At 33.5% G+C, this 23,484-nt stretch overlaps 3 protein-coding genes across 5 annotated transcripts; 1 reads left to right on the top strand and 2 right to left on the bottom strand.

Annotated features, from left to right (window-relative positions):
• Positions 1–3,462: 3,462 nt before the first annotated feature.
• On the top strand, positions 3,463–5,981 carry LOC115711981 (DNA-directed RNA polymerase II subunit 4). The gene is made up of 6 exons (XM_030640184.2): positions 3,463–3,677; positions 4,740–4,848; positions 5,047–5,124; positions 5,257–5,290; positions 5,415–5,483; positions 5,684–5,981. The coding sequence occupies exons 1-6, from the start codon at positions 3,629–3,631 to the stop codon at positions 5,759–5,761; spliced, it is 417 nt and encodes a 138-aa protein (XP_030496044.1). The 5' UTR covers positions 3,463–3,628; the 3' UTR covers positions 5,762–5,981.
• A 372-nt stretch (positions 5,982–6,353) lies between these two features.
• LOC115712642 (ABC transporter F family member 5) lies at positions 6,354–10,877 on the bottom strand. Its single transcript, XM_030640947.2, has 9 exons — positions 9,978–10,877; positions 9,205–9,546; positions 8,487–8,627; positions 8,184–8,363; positions 7,927–8,082; positions 7,235–7,336; positions 7,004–7,132; positions 6,818–6,922; positions 6,354–6,732 (listed from the first exon to the last, which is right to left on the bottom strand). Exons 1-9 carry the CDS (start codon positions 10,875–10,877, stop codon positions 6,637–6,639), a joined length of 2,151 nt encoding a protein of 716 aa, XP_030496807.2. The 3' UTR covers positions 6,354–6,636.
• Positions 10,854–16,504, bottom strand: LOC115712643 (UBP1-associated protein 2A). 3 transcript variants are annotated; one of them, XM_061114098.1, is made up of 2 exons: positions 14,811–16,451; positions 10,854–10,994 (listed from the first exon to the last, which is right to left on the bottom strand). In XM_061114098.1, the coding sequence occupies exon 1, from the start codon at positions 16,323–16,325 to the stop codon at positions 14,811–14,813; it is 1,515 nt and encodes a 504-aa protein (XP_060970081.1). In that variant the 5' UTR covers positions 16,326–16,451; the 3' UTR covers positions 10,854–10,994. The 3 variants fall into 3 exon arrangements, with proteins under 3 accessions (XP_060970081.1, XP_030496809.2, XP_030496808.2); XM_030640949.2 differs by lacking the exon at positions 10,854–10,994 and adding an exon at positions 12,990–13,310 and having other exon boundaries at positions 14,811–16,504; XM_030640948.2 differs by lacking the exon at positions 10,854–10,994 and adding an exon at positions 12,990–13,310 and having other exon boundaries at positions 14,800–16,464.
• Between the last annotated feature and the right edge of the window lie 6,980 nt (positions 16,505–23,484).

Here is a 23,484-nt window from a genome sequence, read left to right as displayed (position 1 = left end):
CCGTACTTCGTCTTCAAGAAGGTGCCATCGATACTCAAAACAGGACGATAAAAAGAAAAACCCCTTCTACATGCACCGAGTGATATAAAACAGTACTTGAACCACTCATCCTCTAAGTACAAGTCAGTAATGGTACCTGGATTCTTCTGTTCCAGCATGTACAAGTACCCAGGAAGCTTCATGTATGAAAACTCAGGCGTACCCCTAGCATACGTAAGTCCCATCTCCCTGCACCTCCACGCCTTCACATAACTCATACTGATACCATAGTTGTCAAACATGTCCCTCTGTATGTCTTTAGCCTTGTACTTAGTTCCATCTTGGGTGTACTTCCCCTTAATAAGGTGGCCAACTACCCATGGTGCTGCTTGACGGTGATCTGAACGTCTCGCATTCAAGTTACATGTGTGTTCATTGTGAAATACAGTGACCTCAAAGTTGTCAGAATGCATCTTCTTCCTCCCCCTACTTCTCCATTTACAATCTGGAGCCTTGCATGTAACGTACAACACATCAGGGGATGACTTCTTCACCATCCACTCAAAATTGTTATTAAGTGCAAACCTACCCACTACTTGTCTCAGTTCTTCCTTGTTTTCATAAAAATTACCAAGCTCTATCACCCCTGCTTCCTTACTTTGTAAACAAGTAGTTAGCTCATGATTTTCCATTATATCTTCCTTTGTCCACATGGGAGCTTTGAACTTGGTACAAACTTCAAAAGAGGAGAACGTTGAGAAGGTTGCATGACGAGCATGTTCTTCAGTTCTGCCTTGTCGACTACTGCTAGTTCCAGGTGTAGTACGATTTTCACTACAAGGTTGTCGTTCTCGCTGTGTACCTTGGTTACTCGGTACACACTCTAACCTCAACGAAGGTCCCGCTACGGCTTTATCGACTGCCAAATCATGTTCATCGTCCATATTCAAATCTACAATAAGATCGTTATTGTAGAAGGTTGTATCGAACTCTTCAAACTGATGAAATCCTGTCGCTTCTTGTTCTTGCTCTACATTGGTCGGAACCTCTAAATTGGTCAGAACCTCCTCATTCACACCAATCCCAACATCTGTTTAGGGAACGCAAGACCCTACCACACTCCGAGGGAGAGGATTAGTAGGCGACGTAGGCTCCGAATTCCCAACTTTTCTCACCTTGGTCACGAATAATGGCATAAGCTCTGTATTTGACATTGTTGCCCTCATCTCTAAGAACGTTCTCAGTTGGCGTTCTCTCTTAATAACCTCTGGCGCAACCATTTGTCCCTTCATGTACAAGGAACAAATCTCCAACTTTAAATCATACGCTACAGGATCAACTTCCAACTCTTCATATAAAATTTGTCGCAGTTCTTGTAGGGTTGTCTCAGTTGTAACTGTCAACGTCAAGCTGCTATCTGCTTTGTAAATCCAATTATAATTCTCACATAACCAAACACCATCGTACGATACAACAAGGAACACTTTCTCTCCTGCAATTGCAAACCAAACAAACAAGGTGAGTAAAGGAAAAAACACCAAAAAAAAAAAAATCGACATCCCATCGATATCAATCGACATAATGTCGATAACAACAACAGCAGAAAATATGACACTAATTGTCGACATTTTGTCGACATAATATCGACATAACGTCGACAACCACACCAAGCATGCTCGTCATCGATATAACATCGACACACCATCGACATTATATCGACATATTCTCCCAAAGGAATTTGCATGACAGACGCGTGTACAATGGTAATAAATCCATTCCTATGTCGACAAACAATCGACATAGTATCGACATTCAATCGACAAACACACAGTGCATGCGTTTCATGTTTTACGGTTACACATTTAATGTTAATAAATTTTACCTACGTTCCCAACAACCCTTCCCAACCATGTCAGACACGTGTACTATCGATATGCTATCGACATGACGTCGGCATTGTATCGACAAATAAGTTTGCCGTGTCACTAAATTGGCATGTTGTCGACATCATATCGACATAGTATCGATATTTGGTCGACAAATACACCTTTTCATGCGTTTCACCTGTTCAGTTACACATTTAATGGCCATTAAATTTTCCTACATTCCCAACATGTATAATGCTCTATAAAAGCAAATCCCTTTCCTATTCATAAGTGCTCTTGTCTTCTACTTCTCTCTTACTCTTAAAAATTTCTCTTATTCTTAAGTTCTAAATATGGCGCCAAGAAAGAACAAGGGCAAATTCCCTATCTTAACTCCTGAAGAGCTAAAGCAGGAGGATGATGGCATCATTACTCCTGAAATGCAGAAAGTTTTTGACGCCCAAAGAGCTTTCGAAAGAGAACGATGTGGGAACGAGTTCAGGTTCATGAAACTTGAAAGAGAATTTTGCAAAACTGGTGTATGGCCGGCTCCACCACCAGGGTTCCCCGAAGGATGCCGTCGTTGCAAACTAGGCATCTTTAACGGTAAACCGGTGAAGCCTGGAACATTATGCAAGTATTGCAAGGCTCACCCACAAGCCAAAGAATTTAAAAAAAAATAATTTGTTATGTTATGGCTTGTGGTGAGTTTTATTTAATGTTTGTTTTTTTTTTTATGAACTTTATTTTCTGTTTTTTTTCATGTTTTTTTATGTTATGTTTTTATGTTAGTTTATTTTAATGTTATGTTATGTTTTATTAATGGCTTTTTTCATTTGCATCGATATAATGTCGACATGGTGTCGACAAAATATCGACAACTTCTAAAAAAAGATAAATGCTTTTTGTCGACATGATATCGACAAACTGTCGACAAAATGTAAATAATATGTTGGTTGCTTAATGTCGATAACATGTCGACATACTGTCGACATAACGTCGATAATGGTCATCACTGACCTTTCCTCGTGTAATCATCGACAAACCATCGATAAGTTATCGATATATCATCGATAACACTGGAAAACCCAGATTTCGACTGAAAACCAGATCTGCCAGATCTCAACAATTTCAGACCAAAAAACAGCAGTTCCAACAAATAACACACATATAACAATTTTAAACTACATAAAGTCAAACAAAATGCTTAAAACACAACTTACCCATTATAATGGTGTAAGATTCTTGAGTGATATTGGGTTGTGCTTCGGTTTTCCACCAACACCCACCGAGAAACAACCATTCAAGAGGGAAGAGAGAGAGAGGGACGAGAGAGTGGGACGGACAGAGAGAAATTTTTTGACAAATTTTTCAGTTTTTTCTAGAGAGAGAGTGGTGCACGAGAGAGAGGGAAGAGAGAGAGAAAGACCAATTTCAGTTTTTACCAATTTTATTTTTTTTTTAAAAAAAAAAAGGGTAAAATGGAAAGTTCATGTAATCAATGGACTAAATTTGTACAAATTAAGGGAGAGTATAAATTTTGATATGAGGTATATTATTAAGGGCAAAAAGTGAAATTTCCCTTTATAAAATTAAAAATTAAATAAATATATATATAGTTTAGGAATAGGATTAGTATGACAGTCTATAAATAAGGTTCTCAACATTCTCACTCTCCAAATCGTTGATCACCATTCACCTCCTTAAAGTGTTTCTAAGCTCTGAAATTAGAATCCTCGGACTACAATACCATAATCAAATTTCGTAACTTTTACTAATAAATAATGTCTGGAGAAGAGGAAGAGAATGCCGCTGAGCTCAAAATTGGAGATGGTACTTCTTCTAACCCTCTCTATCATTCTCTCTCTTAACCTGTAAAATTTAACTTCAGAGCATCTTAATCACAAAAAACAATAATTGAATTATTTTGAGGGTTCCTATTCTTTTGTTTTTGAGGTTAGGAAATTATTAAATTTGTTGGTTATACTTAATATTAGGTTCGTAATTGGGCAAATAAAAAATCTGTTTGTTTGAATTATTGTTCTTGTTTCTGTTTGGGAGTTTGACCAAAATTTGTTTTTTCTGAGTTTATTATTCGGGTTTGTGTGAGGTATTATTTTGCTGGGTTTGTGTGTTTAAACCGTGAGCTTTGGTTCGAGTTTCTGGACTTGAACCATGGTTGTTTGAGCTTCGGGTGTGAGCAGTTGTAAGAATAAAAGAAGAAAAGCTTGAAGAAATCAAAACCCTAACAATCCTAACCTACCCGTGAGTTTAGAGAGAAGAAGAGAAAGAAAATTCAAAACCCTAGAAAACACATTTTTCTGAAGAAGAGATTTTTTTAACCCTAGAACTTGTGTGCGGCTGTCGCAAGAAGAAGAAAAAAAAAAAAATTCTTAACCCATAAAACCCTAGCTGCCATTTCTATTGAGAGAAAATAAGTTTGAAATTTTTTGAATTTGGAAGAAAAAGGTAGCTGCCAAAGGTGTTGTGTTAGGGGTAGATAATTTAGCTTTTCTATTGTGGAGGAAATATACATATAAAACATTAATTATAAAACAAAATTAATATGAAGTAAATGACAGGATTGAAAAATTATTTTTTTCTCTTTGTAATGCATCAGAAAAACTGACAAAATATTCATGTAATTATCAATAGTTAGCTTCATGAAAGAAAAAACAATGGGTAGATTTGCTTAGTTTAAATTGGTCTATTATTAGCAAGATTGTTATTGTAGCATTAATTATCATTAACAATGAAAGAAATCAACAATAAGTAGCTAGATGAAATCTGAATCATTTGATATTATACAATTGCTCGTGTTCTTTATATTTTATGAGCAAATTAATCCAGATCAATGCCTCTTTAACTTGTTGTTTTCGTTCTTCTCTCTTTTAGAGTTTTTGAAGGCAAAATGTCTTATGAATTGTGAAGTTGCGCTCATTCTTGAACGTAAATATGATCAGCTTCAACAAATGTCTGATGATCCGCTAAATCAAGTTTCTCAGTAAGTACCAGACCTTAATTTTTTCTACCATCAAGCCAAATGTTAAGTTCTTCAATTTTAATGGCTTCGGACAACATATAATTTGTTGATTAGGATTTGTGTTCCTACTTCACGTAAATGTGTTATTTCATATCATCTAATTTGTTAACATGCAAACGAAATTCTTAAGTCCTATTGGCTATTTTATCTCTTTTTCAGGGTGTTTGAGAAGTCTCTGCAATATGTAAAGAGGTTTAGCCGCTATAAAAATCCTGATGCAGTTAGACAAGTTCGAGAGTATGTTTAAATTTGTGATAATATTCATTGATTATAATGTTGTTTTGGTTATTAAATTTTTGAATACTCATGATCTTGTTCTTTTCTTCCAAACTTTTGTCCATCTCGTTGATCTTAACTGCTGCTCTTCAGAATTCTAAGCAGATATCAATTGGCTGAATTTGAGGTAATTAATATGCTTACTGGTGTGGTAATTTGTAGTTAAGGATTTAATTATCATTCTGTGAATATTCTTACATTCTGTGAATATTCTTACAAACAGTTGCCTTAATGTCTCCTTGATTATGCAGCTTTGTGTGCTTGGCAATCTCTGTCCTGAAACTGTGGAAGAAGCAATTGCTATGGTACCATCTATAAAGGTATAATTTTATTTCACTCTCTTTTATTTTGCAATGGGTCTCATATTTTAGAAAAAAACTATTTTTTTTTCATTTTCTATTAGTAAATGTTGTCTAATCTTAACAGGATTCGTAAAACCAATCTCTTCTTTTTTTTTTGTTTTTATGAAAACTAAGGCAAAAGATTTTTCACATCTGTATATGATTTTAATGTATTGCAGACCAAAGGAAGGGCACACGATGATGAAGCTATTGAGAAAATGTTGAATGATTTATCATTAATAAAGAAATTTGAGTAGCGGCTTCATCTGCTATTTTTATTTACTAATGTAATTTAAGAAATTTAGAATTTGGAAGAATTTTTTATCATGGGATTTTCTTTGATAATTATTATATCATCCGCACTTTGTTTTAATGTATTAATAGGGAACAGAGCGATTATTAAAATTTTAAATTATGCATGAATATTTATGTTATGTTAAATGTAATTATATAATAAAATTGTTGTTGTTTTTTTAATCATTATAAATTAAATTTAAATTCATTACACATTATAAATTAAAAGAATTACGTAATTAAACTAAAATTATTGTTAACAATAAATTTTAAATAATATTATGAAGTTTTATATAAAAAATTTTATTGCAATTAGCAGAACAATTTAAATTGCAATTAAAAATGGTATAATAATTCACATTGAAACTACTAAAAAAACTACTCAAATTGTAAAATATAGTACATGGGTAATTCTTCTTTTTCAATTGTTTCTCTATTACAATAATTATGAAATTTTAAGATAGCATTTCTAAAAATTTAATACAAAGTGTAATAGTAAAATATATATATATAAAAAAAATATATATATATATATATTTTGTAACAACACCAAAATTGTTGTAAGACCCGTAAAGTATATTACCTTGTAGTTTTTAAGCGTAACTTATGTTAAGAAGTTAACAGCTCATGTAAGTTTTGAATCAAAAGAGGAAATAATGAAAATTTACAGAAAGATCATTGGCAGCAACAAAAACGTGAAAGTCTATTAATTGTGTGTAAGTAAATATACACATGGTGAAGTAGCCCTAAAACAATAAGCTACTCAACCTCCTCCTACTCCTTTCACAAGGAAAAGAAACTTTATAATACTGGTGAATTTTGAAAGAAAATGTTCCAATTAATTCCATCTCTTGGCATTTTTGGACCCTTTTGATTTTGCTTTCGCTTGTTGAAATGCCTGCCTCTTCTGTTTCTTCATTGCTTCTTTTTCGGCCTAAATCAGGACGACAACTAGAAATGTTAGCCCACATTGCCATTTTATATTTAGGTTTTCAGATACAACTAAAGCAAAGGATTACCTTTGACATCTTTGATTTGGCTTTGACTTTTGGAGCCTTTTCTTCCAGCTCTGCTTCACGCTCTAGCTCTCTTGCCCTTGCATCAAGATTCTTTTCTAGATAATACTGCAGGGTGATGAAAATTGAGATCAGAATTCAGAATTCAGAATCAAGTAAAATCAACAAGGAGCGGAAGAGAGCACTTACATTGTAATCACCTGCGTAATTTTGCAAACTGCAATCTTTAACCTCCACTACTCTATTAACTATCTGCTTTATAAAGTATCGATCATGAGAAACTGTGATGACAGTACCTGAATACTCATTTATGGCATCCTGATAGAAGAATAAGAAACTTGTATTAAAAAGATGGGATGATAACTTTTATGGAACATTTGCAGTAGTTAACAGCATTATGGAGAGAGATGAGAGACAAACCTCCAGCATTTCTTTTGAAGGAATATCCAAGTGATTAGTTGGCTCATCCAAAACTAGAAGTGTAGAAGGCTTCACCATGAACTTGCAAAAAGCAAGACGTGCCTAGAAGAAGAGAAACATTAATGTTCGCATAAAACCAACTGACACCAAATCATTGATGAAAGCAAGATGATTAAAACAGTGTTATACAAAATGAGCTCGTTTCAATGGTAAGTAAAATCTTTGCCAGAGATTCATATGTTAAAAAACTAACAAGGTATCCCAGAAAACCCAAGCATTGTCAGGACTGAACGATAGGAAGAAAATAATAGTTGTATAACATAGTAAAAACCCAAAGAATAAAAGACAAATTTCACGCTAAATAATAAAGTTCTTCCTAAAGAATTTATCTTAAGACATAATCGCTAATGTAGATTTAATTCTTCAGAATCATGCATGCATATTTTATTTATTTTAACCAGAAAAAGAATGTTGATTTGTTTAAAATCCACATCAAACCATTAAGAAGGCAGACAACAAGGTTCCATGAAATCATAAAGATTGTCTGGTGTTGCTGCCTGCTTCCAACTAGTTCAAATTAGATATACAAAACACGAAACAACACATATCACGCAAGCACCCACAAAAACGAGAGAAAATGCCTAATAAAATAGAGACAAGTGTGTTTGAGACAGAACTCATAAATTCTCTACCTTCTCACCACCACTTAGAAGCGAAACCTTTCTATCGAGCATATCAGCTTTGAAATTACAACGCCCAAGGAGACCCTTTATATCATCAAGTCTCCAATCCTCAGCAGCTTCTTCTACTGTCTCAAGCACAGTTTTGTCTAAATCAAGAGCTTCGGCCTACGAGGATAATGAAACTCAATAAGCAGTCTTGTACTCCATTATGAAAAAGCCATGCCTATTAGACCACCCAACAATAGCATATGATATTATATTCGCACCTGATTTTGTTCAAAATAGTTTGGCAGGACATTATGCTCCCCCAGAAGAACTTCCCCTGCTTTTGGTTTCTCTAATCCCATTATTAGTTTCAGCAAAGTACTCTTGCCACATCCATTGGGGCCAATGATTGCAATTTTTTCTCCCCTTTCAATAGAAAGATTTGCCTTATTAAATAGGACCTGTCACAACACCCATATCGCAGTTATAATTATGAATATATGCTTGTGCATGTGTGCAAACATGTATATTTGCACAAGTACTTCATAATTATTTTCATTCATTTGTGATGTGAATCAACTCACGTTATCCTCATAAGCAAATTCCAAGTTCTTCATTGTTGCAACAGATCTCCCGCTTCTTCCACGCTCAGGAAACCTGATCTTCATTTGTTTTCTTTGAAATGGCTTCTCAATCAAATCCTCTTCTTGAAGCTTCTCCAGTTTCTGTGGTTATCCAAATTGGAAGACAAAGAAAAACAAGAACTTGCTAGGTGAGTGATTAAGTTAAATATATACACCAAATGCCATACCGTGAAAATAATCAAGAGTATATTGTGAAAAATAGGACAGAATAAAACAAAACAAAAGTTCCCATTGCAAGGCAAGCAAGAAAATTTAAATCTTTGATTTAACATTGTAACAAAAAGTTAAGCGGCAGAATTATGAAACATACTGTTAAAAAGATTGTATTTTAGGTCTGAGCAGTGTAAGAATTTATAAAAGTCTAGATTGCATATTGAAGTGAAAACAGAAAGTAGAGATATAGTAAGAAAATCAGGGTGGCAGAAATAGTAAGAATAGTGTAGTAAATATGGCAACTGAAGCTTCCAGTAGCTGAAAATAATAAACCAATTTCTTTTTGCCCAATATCCAAAAGAACTTATGATGGAACAACATATTGCAGCATTTGAAAATGAAATATTTCCTCAACAACTACAGGTAGAAATCTAAAATTACTATTTGTACTGGGATGATAAATGAAACTGTATGCATTCTTACTATACATGTGAATGCATTGTACCTTTTCAGCAGAAGTAGCACGACCAGAATTTGCCCCAGCACCAAGCCTACTTATCAAGTCTTTCGTATGTTCTATTTCCTTCTGCTGCTTCTCCCAAGCTGCATACTGAGCCTCAATCCATGCTGCTTTTGAAAGGAGATACTCAGAATAATTTCCAACATAAGTTCGGGACACACCCATATCAGTTTCCACTATTTTAGTGCAGAGCTGATCAAGAAAAGCTCTGTCATGGGATATGATAACCATTGGTACTTCTTGCTTAGCAAGATAACCTTCAAGCCACTCAATTGTATCAAGATCAAGATGATTTGTGGGTTCATCCAGTAGTAGTAAATCTGGATCCTGAAGAACAAGATTCAAGACAGTAAAAAACAATCAATCACAAGCTGAGGATAGCACAACAGCAGGACCAGGTATGCAGGAATAACCGAAGGGACTCAAAGAAACACTATACGCAGTCTCTTAGCCACCTCATAAATTGTATCAACCACAGTGATACAAGAATTGCAGCATTCAACAAGCGAATAGCACTTTGAAGCAATCCTCGTATAGTATTAAAGTAAATACATTTATATTCCTATCTGTTATAGTTTGGTAATAAGGACTTAACCTTCACTAAACTACCATTAATAGGTTTTGTCACATAACTGAAAGGAGCACAAAAATCTACTTGCTTGATTTTCCTGGCAAATTATAGAACCTAGCAAGCATAATTATCGCAATCACTTGCTTGATCAGCACCTGTCATCTAGAACATTTAAGTTATTATATACCTGAAGTAGAATCTTCCCAAGAGACATCCTCATTTGCCATCCACTGCTAAATGACGCCACCAGCCTTTCTGAATCCTCTGGTGAAAATCCAAGTTCCGGCATCAGTCTGCTGACTTTTGACTCAACCTCGTCCAAGTCAACAGCCTGTGCCCGCCTTTGAAGCGAATCAAACTCATCCAAAAGCTTTCCCATCAAATCCAAGTCATCAACCGTGCTCTCCAAAGCCTTCTGCACCTTCTCCAACTTCGCTGAAACCTCCATCTCCTCCTTAAACGCACTAGTGAACTCTTCCCTCACCGTCCTGCTCAACGAAACCTCAAATTCTTGACTCAAAAACGCAATTTTCATATTGGATTTCGCCTTAATCACATTCCCAGAATCAGGTTCCTCTAAGCCAGCAATAATTCTCATCTGGGTTGTTTTCCCAGCTCCATTTACACCAACCAAACCCACTTTCTCCCCCTTCTTCACCTCCCAATTAATATCCTTCAAAACAGTGACACCCTTATAGGTCTTTGTCACATTTTCAAGCTTAACACCAGAAGAAATACCAGAAGCCCCATTATTCGAATGCTTACCATTACGTTTCCGATCAAACTCATCAACAGACTCATTGGAGAACAAGGATTCAATGTCCTCTTTGCTCATAGTTTCAGAGGACGATTCTTCCACAGCCACAGTGGATAACCGAGCTGTGATAGAAGAACTGGCCTTTCTTGGGGTACTAAAATTTCTGGTTTTGATAGAATAATTGTTACTTCTAGTGGAATGAGTAGAATTACGAGTTGAGACAGAGCGGGGAAGAGGTGGGGCGACGGTGTTTCGGGCATCGACCAGGGCGGTTCCGGCAAAAAAGCTGGAGCGGAGGTCGAGGCGGTGAAGCTTAGCGGCTAAGTCCATGTTTGGGGACTAAGAAAGAGTGGGAAAGTTATGGATAAAACTTCAAAATAAAAACTTCCGTTTGCTTTGCAGGAATCAGGAAATGAAACGAACAACACTGTGAGAGGCTCTCCTGTTCTGTACAGAGCAAGGGAGAGAGATAGCCAATGAAAAAATTCAGATATAATATAATAAGATTACAAATCTCCACCTTTTTTTAAATTAAAAATTAAAAACAAAAACAAGCGGTGAAGAATGTGAAAAATAATAAGTAATGAAGATTTTATTTTTGGCTCTTATTTAATTTGGAATTTTCCAATCTTTCTTTTTCGAGCGAAAATACTATATAGTTCTGTTGACAGTAACGCCAATAGTTCTTCCAAAATTTCCAACACTATTTTTTTACTCTTACGAGTTTGTGACATAGATTTTTATCCAAGCTTGAAAAAAAGACATAATAATAATAATTAGGAATTTACTGAAAGTGCTTAGACGAATGTATAAATACAAAGAAAGTGAATGGAATACTGAGGTTAAAAAAGTAAAATTGCTGAGACGCACAATTTTATTTTGTGGCTGGGAAAAATAAAGATAATGAAAGTTATAAGATAACAGAACAGAGCCCGTGGCAAAAACAATTTCTGTGGTGCTTATTAGGTGGGCGGAATTTCAAGAATTCGATACACTCCTGCAACTTCGCGACACGTGTCATTAATTTTGAGGTAAAAGAAAGCCCACGCCATTACATTCGGAGATATTAAAGAAAAATATGTTCATTACTGCCCTAATGGTTTCAGACACGTAAAAAAATGGAAAACATTGACCACAAGTGTAATTCATTAGTATTTGTTAGGACATACTTGGGAGTAATGGATATATATCCCTTTAACTCCTGACATTTATGAAGTTCATAAAGAAACTTTATAGTGAGAACGTGAGGCACAAAAAAGAATATCAAATTCTTCTATCTACTTTTCCATATACTATTCTCTCATATTTTATCGTGTTCTTTTATTTGCAACATTATTATTAAGAATTATTAGAAATGAAAAGAAGAATAGAATACCCTAGTACCAAAACCTTTTTCTTTATTTTTTTTTAACCAATAGTCGCAAAGAAATATCTTGGTCGCCCCCTTGTCAAACAGCTACAGCCATTAAAGATAATACTCAGCTCACCATATAAAAGAGCTGTTATTGTTATTATTATTTATCTTGAGAGGTGAAAGAACAAATCCCAAAGACATTGCTATCCTGCTGTTCAAGAGCAAGACATTAGCTTCAAGTTAAGAAGTGATATCTTGGCCAAGAAGAGTTCAGAGTTAAAATCATACATCACAACTCCAATTCTTCTAGGCAAAGAGATTAACACTTCACCAACAACTTTGACAAGTTACATAAGAAATATATCATATCTGCAATCACACAAACTTCAATTTAATACCTATTCCTTCAAAAAATAATTCACTGCACCTGATAAATGGAACCAAACCTCACAAGAAAAAATTTAAAAGTCAGCATAAATGGAACTTCAGAGAAACACTTGTCAGTGAGATTTTACTCTTTTAGAATAAGAAATAGAGATGAGATCCTCTTCTTGTACACAATATATGTATACACACATGGTATAAAGCTATAACTCACATTACTTTCGATAATTGATATGACTGTTAATACTTTCTTCTAGGGGAAGAACAGAGTAACACATCTGTTGTTACTGAAATTAAGCAAACAAGCCATCAAAATTTAAGATGTAACCAACCCAAGTAGCTTCGCTAACAAGCAATATAACAACTGTTTCACTAACAAATCTAGCAATTAAAGCCAACTCAGTTGGAATTATTATATACCTTACCAAAGATAGGTCCGTCCTTTGAGCAAACTGAGGACAAGAGCAACAAGTGAGGATCAACTCGGACTTATTAACATATTAAAACCTCACTGGGACATTTCAAACATAAACACCATTATGGTTACAAAGAAGTGATGGTTCAACTCTAGAGCTGAGAAAATACAGTTCACATAAAATTGTTCAACGAGGTAGAATCAAATAGAATTGGAACACTTGCGAAGTTAAACAAATTGCATCTAACAACTTAAAAAAACAAGACGCCGAAGAAATTGATTAATAAACTTGAAACAACTAAAACAAATCTTATATAAAACTTATTTAAAACACAACATTGAAATTTTCAAAAAGCATTTTTTGTTCAAGCTCAATAACTTAAAGAGTACACAAATTGATCATTATAATTAAGTACTGAAATGGTTCAGCTTTTAAACAAGAGAAAACTACAAATATTTTTAAAGGGGGGTGGGAGAGGAAAATGCAATCATGAAAATAGAATTTTCATTTTAAGATTTTTAAGATTCTGCTCTTTGCAATAACCATCAGCTCCTTAACTTCAGAAGATTCAGCATACCAGTACAAAAAGACTGATGCACCTATGTGGATCTGCACATTGAATAAAAAACCATAAAGAAACAATTTAAAAAAAACCAAATCAGTTCAAAACCGTAACTCTTTTAAAACATTTCGGTACATGCAAGCATAAAATGCAAAAATGATGAGTGGCGATAAATATAGTTTACAAAGAAATTAATGCTAAAAATGTGAGGTATTATCCAAACTTTTAAATAGCGCATGTGTTTGTGATTTGTCATGTTTCAAACTTTCAATTGATGGAAATATTAATACATTTACCAATCAAAAGCCAACAAGTCACTTAACACATCAGGTGCTAATTAAAAAGTGGGATAACAATGACATCTCTAAAAACAATTTGAATCATATTCTAAAAATAGTTTTTAAAATAAGATCGTGTGTTTCTTCATAAAGGAGAAGCCCAACAGTTACTCTTGCTATTGTGTGTGTATTTTGCTACTGGTTTAAGAAATTGGCAGCAGGTTCTCATCAGATCCCCAAGAAAAATATGTTGCCTTCTAAAATGGTCCATCAATTTTTTCTTGCACAAATTAGATACACTACATAACAAGCCAATCTTGCAGGTAGAGGTCAATATCAAATATCCTTGTTAATATTCAACAATCTAAATGATCAATGAATATGTGTACGACCAAAAAATAAATTTGGAAAACAATATTCTAAATAACCAAAATGAACACTGATTATACACCTAATAGATCAACAGAACTCTTCATAAAGCTTCCACGAGACTTTATAATCCATTGAAACGCAGGTGTGGATGATTACTAACTTGATGCAGCCGTTGATTCCACCAATTACTATCCTAAAGTCACACCTTCTGTATGCAAAATCTTTGAGCACAAGGACCCTCTCTCCTTCAAATGAATATTTGCGCCAGATACACTTCAATACTCTCATTAAATCCTCCCTTTTTTCCCATAGGGTATTGAGCATTGAATTCTTCTCAAAAACAAGCAAAAGAATTGCAGAATTCTACTTTACAAATAGCTAAGTACAATGTTTTACAGCAAATATATCACAGTATGCAAGTGTATTTATACACATAGATATATTGCAAGGGGATATAATATACTTGAGCATCCTTCTAGTCAAATAAATTAATATATAAATAAGGGGATATAATATACTAGAGCATCCTTCTAGTCAACTATATTAATATATAAATATATGATAGATTAAATTATGTGAATCAAAAAGAAATGCTCTTAACTATCTAACTTGTGGTACGTTCTACAACATCAGTTTATTATTAGCTACGATATCTCAAAACTTTGGTCTCACTATCACAGCTTCAGAAAGAAATTAGGAAGGTTTTTAAGGGAACAAATATACGGCAAAGTTTAAAAGGGAAATGCTTACACACTTCCAATTATTCTTAGCATGTCAATCATATAATTACGTAAATTGTGCTTTGATGATTCAATTTCTTGTTTACTTGGTAGAAAAAAGTTTAAATTACCGATCAAAATCACCTAGTAAAGTACATATACAATACCTGTGGCTCACCTAGTTCCCCATATATGCTGAAGCACCCCCATATTGACCGGCGCCCTGCTGTCCTCTCCCAGGTCCCCCCTGCCCTATCTGCTGGTTCAGGTATCCACCTGGCACTCCCCCTTGGTTCCCATATGCTCCCATCATACCGGGACTCATATTAGCTTGATTCACATAAGCACCCTGCATTCCATGACCTCCTCCTGCTATTCCTGGGGTCACAGCAGTACCAGCCCCCATCGTCCCAAACAAGTTAGTCAACCCCAAACCAGCACCCTGAGTTGCCAGCAACGCAGTCAGAGCTTGCCCAAGTGCAGGGTTCAATGCCTGAACTGCCGCAGCTCCCTGGTTGAATCCAGTCCCAGCTCCACCTGGTGCCATCAAGTGCCCCGTCCCAGCTGCACTCCCGCCAACAAACCCAGCATTTTCATTTCTCTGGAACTGAGCACCATGTTGCTTTGGGTTTTGGCTATGGTTATGGTGGTGGTGATTGTGTTGTTGGGACTTGCCCGACTTAGGACCATCAATCGCTCTCTGGCAATGCAAAATGTTGCCTTCAAAATTCTTATGTGGCTCTTCAAGAGCCTTCTTCGCACTCTCCACAGACTTATACACAAACAAGCAAAACCCTTTAGGCTTCCCAGTATGCTTATCCATCCCCAATGGCCCGTCCTCAATTTCTCCATACTTGGAAAAGAATGTAAGCAGTTTCTGTGGATCCAGCTCCGCCCCAACATTGCTCACGTATATCTTTCTCTGCGTGTACTCAGAAGTCGGAGTCTGCAGCTGCGCCGACTGGGCTGCTGCCGACGCCCCAGCACCAGGAGTTGGAGCTGGGCCAAGTGAAGCGAGTTGGCAAGCCGTCACCCGATTACCAATCTTCTTCTGAGGCACCTTTAGTGCCCTACGCGCCCCGCCCCTATTCTTAAATACGATAAAGCCATACCCTTTGGACTTGCCTGAGACTTTATCGCAGACAGCCTTGCATTCCTCGATCTCACCATATTCTATGAAGGCGTTCTTCAACGTCTCTGCGTTGGTGTCCCAACCAAGACCGTGGACGAAGATTTTACGGTGAACCGGGTCCTCATCAGCAACCTTCCGAATCCGATCCGCCACGTCCGGGTGCTTATCCGCTGCTTCGCATAAGAGATTCATAAGATGTTCTTTGCTGAATGGTTCAAGAAGCTTCTGAATCTCTTCCTCATCATCGATGTCACCAGCCCTACCTGAGGCGGATGTCTCAACCTTCCGCTTTACACGATTGGCGGCGGCGCTTGACTTAAGAGCACCTTCCTGGTCGTCATCTTCTTCCTCATCGTCTTCCTCCTCATCTTCTTCCTCTTCTTCTTCATCGTCGTCGTCGTCCTCCTCCTCTTCTTCAACTTCTTCGTACTCTTGTTCAATTTCTTCGTACTCTTCTTCCTCGGGATACTTAGGATCCTCAAAAACCTGTAGTTGTTGGTGCTTCTTGGGAGGTTTGTTAGGATCTTTGGATCTAGACTCCAATTTTCGCTTCCTCGCCATCGGAGCCGGAGCGGAGGTTCAGGAGTGGCGGATAGTTAGGGTTTCTAAGAAGAGAGCTGACGATGGCTACGCCCAAAACCCGACCAAAGTCAGAATCCAAGCCTTTTTTTAATTTTTTTTTCCTGTTATTTTATTTTCTTTATAAAATTTGTGAATTATAGGGAAATTCTACAATTCACCTTAAAATCATACATTGATTCATTCTTATCTGTTTTAACACTCAAAATAATTTTTTAGTCAAATTTTTTCTCATGGTCATGTACGTTATAGTTATTTAAGACATGTTGCAAAATTTTAAGAAATTTGGAAAAGTTTAACACGCCGAAAACTACGTTCAAACAGTGTATTGCACACGTGACTATTTTATTTTATACGCGTGTAAAATAGACTGTTTGAAAATTATTTTCTATATTATAAATTATTCGAAATTTCTCAAAATTTTATAAATTATCTTAAATAGCTATAACGTACATGATTATAAAAAAAAAAAAATAGATTAAATTTTTTTTTCTGGATGCCGAAACAAGTGAGGGGTGCATTGTAGAATCATCCTAAATTATATATATAGTAGAACCTCTATTCAAGAATAGACTTTAGACCAATCAAACTATATTCTAATTGAGAGGTTATAACTAAATAGAGTTATACTAGAAAAAAAAATTAAAATACTAAAAAATATCAATGTAACAATAATAACAATAAATAATTATTAATACTATATTATAATAGAATTATTTTAGAATAAATATAATGGTAATACATATGTTACAATTTGGAATAAAATTATTAATTTTATGTAAATAAATTTACAAAACATATGTATATATTTTATTAAGATGTAATTATTCTTATATAGAGGTATACTTTGTTAATATGGGACTTAGAAAATGTATAACTAATTACAATTTAGAGATTATTCTTATTTATAACTGACCCAAATTGGGACTTTATTTTTTTATAACAAATTAGAGGTTATTCTTGAATAGAGTATTCTTAAATAGAGGCTCTACTATATATAAATTAGTAAAGGGAAATTCTATAATGCACCTCCTTAAAAGGGATACATCGATATATCTCTGTTTGTTTTAGTATCCGAAATAATTTTTTTAGTCAATTTTTTTTCATGGTCATGTAAATTATACTTATTTAAGACATCCTGCAAAATTTTAAGAAATTCTAAAAAGTTTGACACGCCAAAATTGCGTTCAACCAGTGTATTGCACGCGTGACTATTTTATTTTATACGATGGTAAAATAGACTATTTGAACATTATTTTCTATATTGTAAATTATTCCGAATTTCTTAAAATTTTGTAGGATATCTTAAATAGTTATAGCATACATGAATATGAAAAAAAATTAGACTAAAAAATTTTTCTGGATGCCGAAACAAGTAAAGGGTGCATTAGTATATCTCTTTTGAGGGGGTGCATTGTAAAATCACCCATTAGTAAACATACCGAATTATCAAATTTTAAATTAAATAAATTTTAAAAAGTAATTAAAAATTAAAAAAATATAGCTACAATGCACCCCCTTAAAAGGGATGTACTGATGCACCCTTAATTTGTTTCGGTATCCAAAATAATTTTTTAGTTTTTTTTTTTATATTCATGTACGTTATAGCTATTTAAGACATCCTGCAAAATTTTAAGAAATTTGGAAAAGTTTAACATGCTGAAAACTATGTTCAAATAGTGTGTTGCACCTGTGACTATTTTATTTTATACGCGTGTAAAATCGACTGTTTGAACATTGTTTTCTATATTGTAAATTATTCTGAATTTCTCAAAATTTTGTAGGATATCTTAAATAGCTATAACGTACATGAATATGAAAAAAAAAAATAGACTAAATTTTTTTTCTAGATGCCGAAATAAGTTAAGGGTGTATCAATACATTCTTTTTAAAGGGGTGCATTATAAAAATCACCCAATAAATTAAATGTTGAATTTTGATCAAAATATATAAATATACTAAATTATTGTTAAGTATACTCAATTATATTTTTAATTTTATTTTTGTTGTGTGTATTTTTAAAATTTTATAAATTAAAGAAAATCAATTAATTTTTTAATTTTATTTATTTTTAAAAAATATTTAAAGTTTTAATGTAAGAAAAATAAATATTAAATTTAAGATAATTAAAATTAAATATACTACTCAATATTAAAATTAATAATAAAAGAATAATAATATTATAAATAATGACAAAGGGTCGCGATCCCTCGAGGCTGTGCTAACTCCAAAAACCCATCCTCAGTTCGAATTTATATTAATATTTACATATATTTAAAATAATTTAAAATTAGTATAAGTTGAATTAACTTAAAACAAATAATATTAATATTATATATATTTATAAAATTAAACCTACTAACACCGTTAAATTTAATAGAATATTTTTATTTTCTTAAAATATTTCATTAAACCAACAAAAACCGTCAGATAGCCACGTTCTATCTATAAAGATTTAAAAAAATTATCCCGAACCAAATTTTATCAAAATATTAAAATTATTTATGCAACAGTTTAAATTATATGAGCATTGTGTTGGGTTTTGTGCCCTAAATAAAACTCATTTCAATATAATCAGATTTACTAATAAAGATCAGAAATAATATTTTATGTTGCATGGTTCACATGATTTATTTCATGATTATATATATAATGTATAAATTCTATTTAAGTCCAGAACATATGAATTTGTTAATGATTATAGTGTTGTCAGCACAGTAGAATATAATCTTGATTATATGTTCGAAAATTTATTCCCTGATTTGTCAATTCACTGGATTTAGACTGGCATGATAATCAGCGATAGGTATTACACCTTGGATAAGTGGTATGTCCTTTCCATGGTATTGGCAAAGTTTACCAGTATCGGTTGTATGGAGTATACATCGGAAGGGACCGATATTGAACTTTGATTAGATATGTTAAAATTTACCGTAATATCTATTCAATTCAATATCACATGTTGATCCTAGATCAAATGATCTTAATCCTGATATGGTTAGGTTCGATCTCAAGAATATTATACATGTTCTTTGATTTGTTAGTTAAGCCTACTTTTGGGTGAGGGTGATACGTATATTTTGGGAACATGATAGTATAATTGAGTGGGAGCGCTAACATAAATATGGAATCTATAACTTCTATAGGAATTTAGAAGTGAAACGATGATATCCTTCGAGCTTGGCTAAACAGAGATAAATGGTTGAGATCTCATTTTCACTTCGCTAAAATATCATTTATACGTAGCTAAGTGTTTTAAGGATAAAATAAATTGAAGGTGTAACTGTAATTTAGTCCCTATTCAATGTAGATCATTTATTAGAGGGTCATTGATCAAATTAGGATTATAACAATGGATAATTAATAGCGTATCTATATCGTGGGAATATAGAGCGTTCTATATGACTGAGAGTGCAATTCAAAGTTCTTAGTGTGGATTCAATAAGGAATTAATAAGTTAAGGAATTTACTTGGTAAATTCGGTTCAGCTTATTGGAAACTTGGTTATATAGGCCCATGGTCCCCATACTAGTTGAGACCATACTGCTTGTAAGACTCAGTTAATTGATTTTAATTAATTAATTATAGTTCTAAAGTTAGACTATGCCTAGTTTATGAATTTTCACTAAGCAAGGGCAAAATTATGAAGAAAAGAGATTCTAGGTTTTATTTGTTAATTAAGAGACTTTATATGTCTAAATTAATAAAAATATTAAATGACAATATTATTTAATAATTAATTTTTAGTTATTAAATAATTAGAATTGGTATTTAAATGGTTGAATTGGAAAATTGGCGTTTTTGAGAAAATGAGATGCAGAAATGATAAAACAGCAAAATTGCATAAGTGAGGCCCAATATCCAAAGCCCATGGCCGGCCACAATTAATGGTTTTTATCGTTTATTTTTTCATTATTTTAATGCCAAATAATTCTAACCTAAACTTAGGTGGTTACCTATAAATAGATAGTGATGGCTCACATTCACACTTAACTCTGTTAGATGAAAGTTGAGCCTCCTATTCTATACATAGCCGCCACCCTCTTCCTCTCTTTTCTTCTTCTATTTTCGAACCTTGAGTGAATGAGTAAGTGCCCACACACATCAAGTGGTATCTCAATCATAGAGTGGAAGATTGTGAAGAATCCAATCAACAAGAAGGAGAATCAGCAGCAAAGGAATGAGAGAAAGAGATCCAGGTTCAGATCTTGGTGATGCTCTGCTACAGAAAGGAATCAAGGGCTAGAGATCTGAACAAAAGGAGTCATTATATTCCGCTGCACCCAATGTAAGATTTCCTAAACTTTATATGTGTTTATTTCATTATTTTAGAATTCATGTTAGGATGTTAATAAAACATACATGGTAGTAAATCTAGATCCTGGTAAAATATTTCCAACAACTCGTATCAGAGCCATGGTATTGATTTACTTTCATGAAATATGAATTAAAACAATGATATGTGTTGATTTGGATGGTTTCATGTTGATCTGTGTGTTATATGATGATTGATTGATGCTTGTGAAATTTTATGAAAAATAATTGAATTTTCGTTTCTGGAATTATTTTTGTTGGATAGTTTGGAAAAAAAAAATTAAGCAATTCACTTTTTTACAGAACTTAATTTCGATTTTATTTGAATTAGTTATGATTTTTTGAAGTTTTAAAAAAATTGTTGGATTTTGTGCCCTAAATAAAACTCATTTCAATATAATCAGATTTACTTATTAATAAAGATCAGAAATAACATTTTATGTTGCATGGTTCACATGATTTATTTCATGATTATATATATACATAATGTATGAATTCTATTTAAGTCCAGAACATATGAATTTGTTAATGATTATAGTGTTGTCAGCAAGTGGAATATAATCTTAATTATATGTTTGAAAGTTTATTCCCTGATTTGTCAGTTCACTAGATTTAGACTGACATGATAATCAGCGATAGGTATTCTTACACCTTGGATAAGTGTTATGTCCTTTCCAAGGCATTGGCAAAGTTTACCAGTATCGGATGTATGGAGTATACATCGGAAGGGACCGATATTGAACTTTAATTAGATATATTAAAATTTACCGGAATATCTATTCAATTCAATATCACCCGTTGATCCTAGATCATATGATCTTAATCTTGATAAGATTAGGTTCGATCGCAAGAGTATTATACATGTTCTTTGATTTGTTAGTTAAGCCTACTTTTGAACAGTCAGGGTGATACGTACATTTTAGGAACATGATAGTATAATTGAGTGGGAGCGCTAACATAAATATGGAGTCTATAACTTCTATAAGAATTTAGAAGTGAAACGATGATATCCTTCAAGCTTGGCTAAACAGAGATAAATGGTGGAGATCTCATTTCACTTCGCTGAAATATCATTTATACGGAGCTAAGTGTTTTAAGGATAAAATACATTGAAGGTGTAACGGTAACTTAATGCCTATTCAATGTAGATCATCTATTAAAGGGTCATTGATCAAATTAGGATTATGACAATGGATAACTAATAGCGTATCTATATCGTGGAACATATAGAGCGTTCTATATGACTGAGAGTGCAATTCCAAGTTCTAAGTGTGGATTCAATAAGGAATTAATAAGTTAGGGAATTTACTTGGTAAATTCGGTTCGACTTATTGGAAACTCGGTTATATAGGCCCATGGTCCCCATACTAGTTGAGACCATACTGCTTGTAAGACTCAGTTAATTGATTTTGATTAATCAATTATAATTCTAAAGTTAGACTATGTTTACTTTGTGAATTTTCACTAAGCAAGGGCAAAATTGTAAGAAAAGAAATTCTAGGTTTTATTGTTAATAAGAGACTCTATATGTCTAATTAATAAATATATTAAATGACAATATTATTTAATAATTAATTTTTAGTTATTAAATAATTAGAATTGGCATTTAAATGGTTGAATTTGAAAATTAGCGTTTTTGAGAAAATGAGATGCAGAAATGATAAAACAGCAAAATTGCATAAGTGAGGCCCATTATCCAAAGCCCATGGCTGGCCAGTCTTATAGGCTTTTATCATTTATTTTTTGATTATTTTAATGCCAAATAATTCTAACTTAAACCTAGGTGGTTACCTATAAATAGATAGTGATGGCTCTTATTCACACTTAACTTTGTTAACTTTGTTAGATGAAAGTTGAGCCTCCTATTCTATACATAGCCGCCACCCTCTTCTTCTCTTTTCTTCTCTTCAATTTCGAACCTTGAGAGAATGAGTGAGTGTCCACACACATCAAGTGGTATCTCAATCATAGTGTGTAAGACTGTAGGAGATTCCAAACAACAAGAAGGAGAATCAACATCAAAGGAAGGAGAGAAAAAGATCCAGGTTCGGATCTTGATTATGTTCTGCTACAGAAAGGAATCAAGGGCTAGAGATTTGAACGGAAGGAGTCATTATATTCCGCTGCAGCCAATGTAAGGTTTACTAAACTTTATATGTGTTTATTTCATTGTTTTAGAATTCATATTAGGATGTTAATGAAACATACTTGGTAGTAAATCTAGATCCTGGTAAAATATTTCCAACAAAAATCTGGGGTGGTGACGCACCCTTGTGCGCGCGGGATGCTACTGACAGCACCTTTTGTGCACCCAAGCAGCCTCTTGCGCCTAAGGATGTGCACCTGGATGGTGTGCTTTGCAAGCCATCTGTACAGCTCACAATTTTTTTCGTTTTTCTTCGATTTTTCATGCTATTTCATGGAATTAACTTCCGATTTTTTGTGTAGTTTTGTATTTAGATATTTACTATTCCTATTTCAATTCTAATTATCAGAATTAAATTAATTGGATTTTTTAAAATTAATTTATGATATTAGTGTAATTTGAACTTGAAAATAGGTAAATATCTATCTTTTTTGCTTAATTATCTATCTTATTTTTAAATTTTGGTTATTTTATCTTATTTTAAAATTTTAAGGTCAGATATTAATTTTTTTTATTATTCTATTTTTTTTTTAAATTATTTGACCTTATTTAAATTTAAAATAAGATAACTATAATCATGATATTTTGAATAGATATAAGATATTTTGCTAACTTTTAAATTTTGTTATTTTTATTTAAATTAAATTATAAAATCAGAAAAGGATATTTAATTATCAATTT

The sequence above is a fragment of the Cannabis sativa genome, chromosome 4, assembly GCF_029168945.1.
Source record: "Cannabis sativa cultivar Pink pepper isolate KNU-18-1 chromosome 4, ASM2916894v1, whole genome shotgun sequence".
Classification (NCBI taxonomy): domain Eukaryota; kingdom Viridiplantae; phylum Streptophyta; class Magnoliopsida; order Rosales; family Cannabaceae; genus Cannabis; species Cannabis sativa.
The sequence above is the reverse complement of the archived record's forward strand: the minus strand, read 5'-3'. Positions and strand labels throughout refer to the sequence as shown.